We start from the raw sequence: 12,311 nt of genomic DNA, 5'->3' as shown, positions 1-12,311 counted from the left end.
CTTGAAAATGCTGCAATAAACCCAAATCTCTTTTACTTATCTTTGTGCACATGCCACGTTTTCCTAGAAATTGAATTGCCTAGTAAAAGAATGTGTGTATTTGACAGAGTTAGGTGGGATTTGAAAATCTTAAATGGGATTTCGAAATTGAACTATCTTGCCTGATTTGGTTGGTCAAATAAGTAGGAGGAAACCAGTTTTTTTAATTTTTATTTTTTAAGGGTTTTTTTGTGTGTGTGTGTGTGTGTGTTTTAAGATCTATTTTATTTATTCCCCTCCATCCTTGTTTGTGCTCGCTGTCTGCTCTCTGTGTCCATTTGCTGTGTGCTCTCTCTGTCTGCTCATCTTCTTCGTAGGAGGCACCCGTAACTGAACCTGGGACCTCCCATGTGGGAGAGAGGTGCTCAATGACTTGAGCACCTCCTCTCCCTGTTTTGTTGTGTCTCTCATTGTGTTTCCTCTTTGTGTCTCCTTGTTGAGTCATCTCGTTGCATCAGCTCACTGTGCCTGCCTGTCACATCAGCTCGCTGTCTTGCTTGTCTTCTCCAGGAGGCATGGGGAACCAAACCTGGGACCTCCCCTGTGGTAGGCAGGAGCTCAATCACTTGAGCCACATCCACTTCCCAGAAAACCAGTTTTTAGTTGTATTAAGTTAAAGGTTATATTTTACAGAGTGTGTGTTTCAAAAATTTCCATAGTACTTCTTAGGATCCTTACAACAATTTTATAACTAAAAAATTTGCCTTTTCCTTCTTTCCATTTACTTTAAAAAGCAAATTCTGATCAGCAAAACTATAACAATCTAATGAAATAGAAACCAGTTCTGCAAAATAATTTGATGTATATCACTTTTTCTTAAATGAATTCATTATTAAACTGTGAAAATAAAATGACCCCCAAAAGTATATTTAAGTGGAATGCTTTCATCTCGACCAGTTCTACACCATAATCATATGTACATGTATTCAATAAATATTTATAGGATTTAATTTTAAGTTATGTGCTCTGAATCACTTTCATAAATAGTTCTGGTTTTGAAGTGTGCTAATTTTATTGCTTTCTTCATTCAGCGCTTATTTTAGAAGAGATTGCAATTGATTGTCATAATAAGGAAACTGAACAGAGGCTGCTTCAAGAAGCTCATGATTTACACCTGTCTTCACTTCAACTAGCTAAAAAAGCTTTTGGAGAATTTAATGTACAGACTGCAAAACACTATGGAAACCTTGGAAGACTTTATCAGTCAATGAGAAAATTTAAGGTAGAAACATTTTTACTACATTTTTATCTATTTAATAAAGTACACATTCGTTATATTCTTACCTTATTGAAAAAGGAATTGCAGAAGCAGCTAGTATAAAACAACAGTCAAAATATAAATAAAATTAGAAAATCAGGACCATGGAAAAATAAGACACAAATATATCAAACCAAAAAGGCTAATACAGTTGGTATTATTAGATTTCAAACATAGCTCTTAGCTAAGTTAAGTACAGCACTTTGCAGAATGCTCGGCACATGATAGGCATGCAATAAAGGTCAGATATAGTTACTATTATTCATTATAGCAACAAAAATTCACTTACTTTAGTTCCCTTTAAAAGTTTTTGGGTTATGAATTTGTAATGGCAATTTTAGGAGTTGTAGTAAGATGAAAGGATCAAGAATTATTGTCTAAGGGAGCAGATGTAGCTCAAGTGGTTGGGTGTCTGCTTCCCACAACTGAATCTGGCAGGTCCTGGGTTCAGTTCCCAGTGCCTGCTAAAAAACAAGCAAACACAAAAACCAATCAGGGGAGCCAATGTGGCTCAGTGGTTGAGCACTGGCTTCCCACATACAAAGTCCTAGGTTCAATCCCTGGTCCCCGATTCCTTTTAAAAAAAAAAAAAAAAATCACTGTCTAAGACATTCATTTTATCTGAAAATCAACCTGCCTTTCAATTAGCCTTGGTTTAGGTTTTTTGAAAATGTTAACTCAAAGAATACTTTTTATATTAGAATGTTTTAATGTTAACATGTCCTGGGGTAATAGTTATTAGAAGAAATTTTCTCTTGTCACTTTTAGAATGAGACAATATAACTATCAGCTTATGTGCATAGTTTCCAAAAATCAGTGATATTTCCCATAGGCAACCTTTGAAATAACATAATATGTTACTAATTACCTTATGGCATCCGTAAGATATCTTTGCATTTAGAAGAATTTTGCTCATTGGATAAGAAGTGTAATGTAATGATTGATAAGGCTTAATTGTTTTCTAGGAAGCTGAAGAAATGCACATCAAAGCAATTCAGATTAAAGAGCAACTTCTTGGTCAGGAAGATTATGAAGTAGCCCTTTCAGTGGGACATCTGGCTTCTTTATATAATTATGACATGAATCAATATGAAAATGCTGAGAAACTTTATTTGCGATCTATAGCAATAGGTATGTTGCCTTTATATTTTATTTTTATTTTTTTAGATTTTTAAAAAATTTATTCCCCTGCCCCCCATTGTCTGCTTTCTGTCTATTTGCTGTGTAATCTTCTGTGTCCACTTATATTCTTGTCTCGTTTTGTTGCATCATCTTGCTGTGTCAGCTCTCCGTGTGTGCGGCGCCATTCCTGGGCAGCCCGCACTTTTTTCACACGGGATGGTTCTCTTTACGGGGCACACTCCTTACGCGTGAGACTCCCCTACATGGGTGACACCCCTGCATGGCACAGCACTCATGGCATGCATCAGCACTGCATGTGGGCCAGCTCACCACACGGGCCAGGAGGCCCTGAGTTTGAACCCTGGACCTCCCATGTGGTAGGCGGACACTCTTTTTCAGTTCAGCCAAATCCACTTCCCTTTATTTTATTTTTTTAGTTAACTGATTTTGGGTCAGCATGTCAGCTTTTCCTAAAGATGATCCCCACCCCCAGATAATGTCCTATTTATTTATTTATTGAAGTGGTGGGTTTACAGAATAACCATGCCTTAAATGCAGGATTCCTATATAACACCCTGCTATTAACACCTTGGATTTGTGTGGTACATTTGTTACAATTGATAAAAGCATATTTTTATAATTGTACTATTAATTATAGCCCATGATTTAACTTAGGGTTCACTGTGTTGTGCAGTTTAATGGATTTTTTAAAAAATTTTATTCTAGTAATATACAATGTAAAATTTTTCCTTTTAACCACATTCAAATGTATAATTCATTGTTGTTAATTACATTGACAGTATTGTGCTACATCACCACCATCCATTACCAAAAATTTTCCATTGTCCCAAATAGAAACTCTATACATTTAAAGACCTAACTCTCGATTTCCTACTTCTACCCCATCTTCTAGTAACCTATATTCTAGATTCTGACTCTGAGTTTCCATATTCCACTTATTACATATCAGTTATTTGATCATGAATATTTTTCCTTTTGCGTCTGGTTTATTTCACTCAACCTGATTTTCAAGATTCATGCATGTTGTCACATGTTATCAGAAATTCATTCCTTTTTATAGCTGAATAATATTCCATTGCATGAATAAACCACATTTTGTTTATCCATTTGTCTGTTGATGGACACTTGGGTTTCTTCCATATTTTTGGCAGTTGTGAATAAGGCTGCTGTGAATATCATTGTGAAAATACTTATTCAAGTCCTTGGCTTTCAATTTTTGGGAGTATATACCTAGAAGTGGGATTGCTGAGTCATAGTATTTCTATACTTTCTAACGAGCTGCCACACCATATTCCACAGTGGCAGCACTGTTTTACATTCTCACCAGCAGTGAATTAGTGTTCCTATTTCTACACATTGTCTCCAACACTTTTTATTTTCCATTTTTTTTAATAGTAGCCCTTTTAGTGGATACGAAATAATATCTCATTATGGTTTTGATTTGCATATCCCTAATGAATAATGAAGTTGAGCATCTCTTCATGTGCTGTTTGGCCATTTGTATATCTTTGGAGAAGCGTCTATTCTTTTGACCATTTTAAAATTGGGTTATCTTTTTGTTGTTGGGTTAAAGGATTCCTTAACATATTCTGAGAATTAACTCTTACTGAATAAGATTTCCAAATAGCTTCTCCTATTGTGTAGGTTGTTGTTTTACTTTCATGATAAAGTCCTTTGACACATAAAAGTTGGTAATTTTTATGAAATCCCAATTATCTTTTTTTTTTTTTTTTTTTTAAAGATTTATTTATTTATTTAATTTCCCCCCTCCCCTGGTTGTCTGTTCTTGGTGTCTATTTGCTGCGTCTTGTTTCTTTGTCCGCTTCTGTTGTCGTCAGCGGCACGGGAAGTGTGGGCGGCGCCATTCCTGGGCAGGCTGCACTTTCTTTTCACGCTGGGTGGCTTTCCTCACGGGCGCACTCCTTGCGCGTGGGGCTCCCGCACGCGGGGGACACCCTTGCATTTTTTCTTTTGTTTCTTTTGCTTTGGGTGTAAAGTCTAAGAGAAATCTTTGCCTAACACAAGGTCCTAAAGATGCCTCCCTTCATTTTTTTCCTAGGACTTTTATAGTTTTGGCTCTTAAATATTTAGGTCATTGATCCATATTGAGTTGATTTTTTAATATGACTTGAGGTCATATTGCAAATGGATATTCAGTTTTCCCAGCACCATTTGTTTAAGAGACTGTACTTTACCAATTGAATGGTCTTTGCCCCCTTGTTGAAAATCAGTTGACCATAAATATGAGGGTTGATTTGTAGTTTTCTGTGTACAAGTCCCACACATCCTTGGTTAGATTTATTCCTAGGTATTTGATTCTTTTAGTTCCTATTGTAAATGGAATGTTTTTATTAATTTTCTTCTTAAGATTGTTCATTATTAGTGTATAGAAACACTACTGTTTTGTTTTTAAGATTTATTTTTTATTTATTTCTCTCCCCTTCCCCCCTGTGTCTGCTCTCTGTGTCCATTCGTTGAATATTCTTCTGCATCCACCTGCATTATCCAAGCACTGGGAAACTGCGTCTCTTTTTTGTTGTATCAGCTCTCCATGTGTGCGGTGCCTCTCCTGGGCGGGCTCCACTTTTTTCACGCGGGGCAGCTCTCCTTGCGGGGCGTACTCCTTGCACATGGGGCACCCCTACACAGGGATGCCCCTGCTTGACACGGCACTCCTTGTGTACAGCAGCATGGCACGTGGGCCATCTTACCACACAGGTCAGGAGGCCCTAGGGATCAAAGCCTGGATCCTCCATATGGTAGATGGACACTCTTATCAGTTGAGCCATGTCTGCTTCCCACTACTGATTTTTGTGTGTTGATCTTGTACCCCACCACTTTGCTGGATTCATTTATTAGCTTTAAGAGCTTTGTTGTGGATTTTTCAGAAACGTTTGCTGATGATATGGGATCATGTCATCTGCCTTTTCCTTTCCAATTTGGATGCCTTTTATTGTTTTCCCTTGTCTAATTGCTCTGGCTAAGCCTTCCTACAATGTTGAATAATAATGGTGGCATTGGGCATCCTTGTCTTATTCCTGATCTTAGAGGGAAAGTTTTCAGTCTTTCACCATTAAAGAAAGGGTGCTGTTTTGTCAAATGCCTTTTCTGCACCAATTGTAGTGATAATGTGGCTTTTTCTCTTCATTCTGTTAATGTGGTATATTACATTGATTTTCTTATGTTGAACCACCCTTGCATACCTGGGATAAATCCCACCTTATCTTGGTGTATAATTTGTTTAATGTGCTGTTGGATTAGTTTCTAGTATGTTGTTGAGGATTTTTGCATCTATTGGTCTGTACTTAGTTTTTCTTGTGATATCTTTATCTTGCTCAATTCTAAAATGTACATAAGGTTCAGAATTGCTAGTCCATACCACAGCAAAATAAAACTACTAACTAGAGTTCAGTATTTATTCACAGTTCTCTTTGTCTCTACCCTGAGTGAGGTATGTACTCAGAATACTATGTTCAAAATTTAGAATCAATACTTGTATACCAGTGTTTATAGCAGCATTATTCACAATAACCAAAAGGTAGGAACATCCCAGGTATCCATCAACAGATGAATGGGTAGACAAAATGTAGTTTACACAAACATACACAGACACACAGACTCACAGAGGAATATTATTCAACCATAAAAAGGAATGACGTTCTGATACATGCCACAACATACATGGATAAACCTTGAAACCGTTATGCCGAGTGAAATAAGCCAGAAACAAAAAGATAAATATTATATGATTTCACTTGTATGAAATATCTAGATTGGCAAATTCACAGATACAGATGGATAAGAGGTTAACGGGGGTTAGGGGAAGGAGGAAATGGCAGTTACTGCTTTAATTAGGTACAGAGTTTCTGTTCGGGATGCTGGAAAAGTTTTGGTAATGGATGGTGGTGATGATAGCACAACATTGTAAATCTAATAATGCCACTGAATTGCACACTTAAAAATTGTTAAAATGGCCTATTTCATCTTCGATATATGTTTATAAGATCTAAAAAATTATTTAAATTTATATGCAGAATTTAAAAATAAGTTAAAAGCAGTCAGTTGTTTATGTTTATATTATAATATCCCCCATCTTTGTTCATTAATTTCTTGAATATGTAAAATATTAACATGGTTACGGAAGTCAGACCTCCACAAAATGTATGCTTTGAGAAGTATGATTTCCCCTAATTTCTTCTATCCAGTTCCCAACCCCTCCCTGTACATAACCAATCTCATTAGTTTCTGGTTTATCCTTTCTATATATATTTTTGCACAAGTAAACACATATGTGAATATATTCTTATTTTCTTCTTTCTTTCACAAATGGTAGCACACTTAATACTTTTTTTTTTTGAGTTACAGGAAGCTGGGGATTGAACGTTCAACCTCATATGTAGGGAGCCGGTGCTCAACCACTGAGCCACATCGGCTTCCTTGAGTTGATTTTTCATTCGTTTTGCTTGTTCATTTTTGTTTTCTCAGGAGGCATTGGGAACCAAACCTGGGAGCTCAACTGCTCAAGCCACATCCACTCCCCCTTTTTTTTAACTTAACAAAGTATCCTGGAAATCACTCCATGTCTGTTCTTAGAGAGCTTCCTCATTAATTCCAAACTGCATAGTACTTTGTTGAGTGTACATACCAGAGTTGATTGACTCATTCTCCTGTGGATGCTCATTTGCTTCTAATATTTTATAGTTACAAAAGGTGCTGCAGTGAATAACTTTGGGCATGTATAGTTCCTGTTGTTGGAGGTTCTGCCATTCTTTACTTTTAGGTGTCTTCCAGTCTCTGAATTCCTAGTGAGGACAACAGCTTTAGATAAGAAAAATTGACAGGGTTGTGGAGGGGAGCACTTTTCAAAGGAATAAAATCAAGCTTCCCTACTTAAAGAATTGAACTTGTATCTCATCTTACAGAAACTTCTTGTTATTTCATTATTTGAGCTTTTCTTTTTCAAAAAAATGTTTGTGTTATTTTCAGGGAAGAAACTCTTTGGTGAAGGCTACAGTGGACTAGAGTATGATTACCGAGGTCTCATTAAGCTTTATAACTCCATTGGAAATTACGAGAAAGTGTTTGAATATCACAATGTTCTGTCTAACTGGAACCGTTTGCGAGATCGGCAGTATTCAGTCACTGATGCTCTTGAAGATGTCAACACCAGCCCCCAGTCCACTGAAGAAGTGGTGCAGTCCTTCCTGATTTCTCAGAATGTTGAGGGACCGAGCTGCTGAGGAAGGACCTCAGTTAACCAATTTAATTTACCTTTTCCCAGATTCCAGGGAATTCATACTGTGAAATCAAAACCATGTTGTTTTGGGGGCTGGAATTTGCATTGAAACACTGGTCCAGTCCATTGAAGACCCTATTTGGGTGATCCCTATCTTGCAGAGTGTCCGTAGGAATAAGCATATATTCAGTTATATTCAGCATGTACCGCATGTATAATAAGTAGTCTGGCCCACATTTTGCAACCTAGTAGAACAAACAAGAGAAAATCTTTTTTTTTTTCCCTTTTAAAAAATAACTCATTTTTCAGAAAGCCTGAGAGAAAAAAAGAACCCCTAAATAAAACTATTTAAGAGTTTAAAAGAGTTGCATTCTTATTATGTAAGGATGATTTTAACAACTTTTTAACATATAATTCTTCCATGTGAAGGTATTCAATACTGTATTGTAAAGAAATTTTATGGGGATTGTCTTTATATGCAGTATAGAAAAGTTAACACAAGTACTAATAAAACAGGGACATCCTGACTTAGGTTTGGGTACCTTACCCAGAGAAGTGGACACAGCCACTCCAGAGCTGTATTACAAGGGAAGGACTTTCAGATTCATCTGAACTGGACCAGTGTTGATTGTAAGTAATAGAAGATCTGATAGACCAGCAGTTTTAACTTTTTTGTTTTTGGTACAACAATGCAAGATGTTCTGATAGCATTTGCTAACAGGACCAGGAGTATCTAAAAAGGACCAGCCTGATGTAGAAGGTGGTTATTTGGACCAGAGGCTTTATATTATTTTAGCCCTTGCATATACTTTTATCAATAGAGTGATTTCATTTAGATGTATAATGAAAAGTGATGATGCAAAATTTACATCCATGTAATAGATACCAAACTAGGCAATTTGGGAAATTTTCAATGGCGTATCTTTAGTCGAGGTATACAGATGACAGTGCCATTAACAGGTCTCTGAATATCTGCTGCAGCCATTCCCCTCATTTTAAATATTACCCTAATAATGCAATTAACAAATATATTGGCTAAGAGTCATGAAATAATGCATATATGTGGATGTGGATTTCGGGTTACTATATAGTTTGTGCAGATTAATGGAAAAACAAATGCCCAAAAAATACAGTAAGTCTTGGAAATCCTTCATTTTTATGGTAAATAATAATGTACAGCTAAGTAGTTTTATTTGAAATCTAGGAATCAAATGGAAAGATCCCCTAATGATATGTCTGTTTCACAAAATTGTTTATTGGGGTTTTGATTTTCTTTTTTTTTTTTTTTCCTTTAAGCCAGTTAGGTTATTTAATGTTGAGGTATATTCAAATTGGAGATGTTGTGACATGTAGCAATCCAAGAAATTAAAAGGTCTTTTGCTGTTACCTCAATTCTTATTATAGTGACCCATTTGGTGCCTCTATAGTTAAGAATCTGGGTTTTCCCCCCTATTTTACAGGGGTTCACGGTCGGCTGTCAGAGATGATGCTCCTGGCTAAAGCTTGGAGTAGTCTGTGGGTGAGTGGATGTGTGTTGAACTTTGATTTTCTTTTAACATGCAGCATGTTTAGTGGGAGGGGGAAAAATCTAAACTATCTGCCACATTGTATACCGAAAAATTAACTGGAGATTTCAAATAAATTTGAGTTTTAACATTTTTTTAAACTCCCCTACTATAATCTTGTTTAAAGCTGTTATTTGCAGTCTTGTTAGTTATGAGCCTATGCTTGTAAGTCTGCAGGAAGGACTTGATTAGGGGATGTACCTAAAGAAGTAAGGCAAGCCCACACCCTAAGATAATAGCTTTGTGATTTAGAAACCTGGGTTTATTCCTTAAATTGAATTACTTTCTTTCTAAAATCTGAAAAGAATAAATTGGCATGCCTGTGGTTAAAGTTGGTCCTCCTCCCAGTTACCTAATGCCAAGAGGCACCTCTTTATCAATTACCAAATAGTCTGTATGACCAGGACTAACATTTTTAAATTACTGAGCTCTATCCTCATGGGCCTATATATTTAATATATCCAAAGATATTTTCAGAATAGGCTTTGTTTGCTTTCATTGGTTATTTAGAGTCCTGTGGTATGTTTGTGGTATAGGAATGTCATGGTGAATTGTTAATAAATATTTTGAAACTTCTGTTTCCATATGAAGTTTTTTTTGGTGTTTTTTTAAATATATAACTTTTTTTTGTTTTGTGCACATACAGCACTTCCTAGGATAAAATCAACCAAGTGACTTAAGGCTTCATCCTCCCTAATTTGATCTGAACTTGACTTAGCTGACACTCAGTGATAAAGCAACAAAATATTTAGAAGCTTAGGACACGGGGTCACAATGTCAAGTGGCAGTCAGTTTTGTTTGTTTTATTTTTAACATCATTATTATCAATTTCCCCTTATCAACTATCGCTTTAATGTAAGTCCATACACTTTTAAATGCAAACACAGTTTGAGAAAAAAGATCACCAGTTTGTTAGTGATATGATTTACTATGCTGTTATTCTGGTTTGAACAAAGAATAATACCCTAATTTTAGTTGATGGATTTATCCTTCTAGTAGGGATACTTTAGAAAGTTAGAGAAGAATGCTGCCATGATTTATAGGTTAAAAAAAAAACAAAACCTCAAAGAAAACAAAATTTACCTCAACAATAACCTATAGCTTGCACAAACTTTTGACAGAGGGTAGGATTGTATGGTAAGGAATTCCAGACCAACTTGAAGATTTTTCTGGAGTTCAGCTAAAGAGACTTGAGTCCCATTCTTCCCTGACTTTAATTTCTTCTCTCCTGGTCAGTCTTTTTCCTAAAGTTTGGTGCTACTCAAATTGGGTGCATCAGGGAGCTCTGTCAACACTCAACACTTGCCACACAGGTGGTCAGTCACTCCAGCATTCAGTTTAATGGAGTGATTAGGGTCTCTTAAACCTTAGTCTTTATGGGTCCCTAAAGCTGACTTTGCCCACAGCATTAAGACTTTTTACCATCAAATCTTGTGTCTCTGCTCAGTTAGAAATGAATTCACTCCAGCTTTGAAGTAATCCTTACCCAGGTATGCTTTCATTTGTAAAAATAAAGGATTTGACAAAAACCTTTGCTCCTAGACTGTTAGGAAGAGTTCATAATTTTTTTAAAATTAAGTACAGAGGCTGCAATCTTATAAATACTGAAGGTGCCAGTTGGCTGCTACTTATAATACAAACAATGCTGAACAGTAAACAAATGCCTAAAACATCATTGACACTTTTGGCAAATACTCTACACATTGAAAGAATGGCAGATACTCTACACACTGAAAGAGCAGCAAGTTTTATATCCTACCAATTGTTGTTTTTGTTTTTCACAGGGTTCATAGCCTTACTGCTTCCAAACTATTCTGGATGGCAGAGTTACTACTGGAAAAGTGCTTATTTACATAAGTACAAATTTTTTTTTTAGATGTTTATTTTTGCTTTAAAAGTCAATTCACATTTCACTCTTGGCTTTGGAGGACCTCCATTCTTGCCAGGAAATTCTTTATCTGTATTAATCTCCAGCTTGAACACTAATAGTGCTTTTGTCCCAAAATCTCAGGAATGTTTTAGGCAGAAAACTGGTTTTATCCTAATGGTGATCTGAAGGAGTGTGCTTTAGGATATATTAAATAATACTATTCTTAAATCGCAATCCTAGGTATCTGTAGCATGAGTGGCCTTAGATTGTTGAAGTGCACATTCTTTTTCGAAAGTAAAATTTAAGATTTAAAATATTTACTATATATATGGATATTTAGAAAACTTGGTCTGTGGTGCACAAGTTAAGTGTTGGATCACTAAATAACTGTTGCAGGTACCATTTGTGTAACATTATTCATTTCTGTATGTTCTTATTATGGGAAGATATGTTGCCATGGTAACTAAAATTTTTCAGTTTAGTTCTTTTATGATGTGAATGAATGCTACATTTTATCAAATATTACCAGGTCAGTACTATTTTTATACTTCATTAAGCAACAGGGGATTTTAGTTTAATAGGCTTAAAGTAAAAATGTCTTAATGGAACAATTAAAAGCCAATCATTAACAACTCTTTATGTGAAAATCCCCATTAATAGTGCCACAGTACTTTCTATAGAAATATCTAAGGTATGTCAGAATGACCTTTCCTGTCATTCTCACCGACTTGTAGTGCCCACCATTATTTGTAACCATTAAACCATACTAAGTATGTTTGTAACCAGCAATGTGATATATTCTGTACTTGTATTGCTAAAAATGAATTATTGACCTAATAAATAGAGTGTTCCTGAATTCATAGTGTATCTGTTTTCAATTTAGTTGTAATCACTTTTGGTTGGGGTTTGAGATTATTTAAACTTTGCAGACCTTTTTTATTAGAGAACAGTGTAAGAAAAACTATTGGAACTAGAGCAAAAGTCCTACTGTTCAAGAAAAGTATAAAACACGTGGCAGAGGAGGCACATGGCAATAGCATGGTGTTCCAAAAGTATTCGGAAAAGACCAAAGCAATACACTTATGCCAGGAGATTTTTTAATCTTTACTGAAGTGATTACATCATTCTTTTTCCCTAAGAGACTGAAGAGGGGTAATAAAAGACCTGATAAAGTTCTGCTGGGAATAGTGGAGAAAACCC

At 35.9% G+C, this 12,311-nt stretch overlaps 1 protein-coding gene across 1 annotated transcript in view; it reads left to right on the top strand.

Moving 5' to 3' along the window:
* Positions 1-11,967, top strand: part of LOC131277677 (amyloid protein-binding protein 2) — a 68,974-nt gene extending 57,007 nt beyond the window's left edge. Inside the window, exons 11-13 of the mRNA XM_058292769.2 lie at positions 1,071-1,261; positions 2,263-2,428; positions 7,427-11,967. Coding sequence (XP_058148752.1) covers positions 1,071-1,261; positions 2,263-2,428; positions 7,427-7,680 — 611 coding nt within the window. The 3' untranslated portion in view covers positions 7,681-11,967. The remainder of the gene's footprint in view (positions 1-1,070; positions 1,262-2,262; positions 2,429-7,426) is intronic.
* The last annotated feature ends 344 nt before the right edge of the window (positions 11,968-12,311 follow it).

This window comes from Dasypus novemcinctus, unplaced genomic scaffold (genome assembly GCF_030445035.2).
Source record: "Dasypus novemcinctus isolate mDasNov1 unplaced genomic scaffold, mDasNov1.1.hap2 scaffold_282, whole genome shotgun sequence".
NCBI classification, from domain to species: Eukaryota; Metazoa; Chordata; class Mammalia; order Cingulata; family Dasypodidae; genus Dasypus; species Dasypus novemcinctus.
This window is presented reverse-complemented; position numbering and strand designations above follow the sequence as displayed.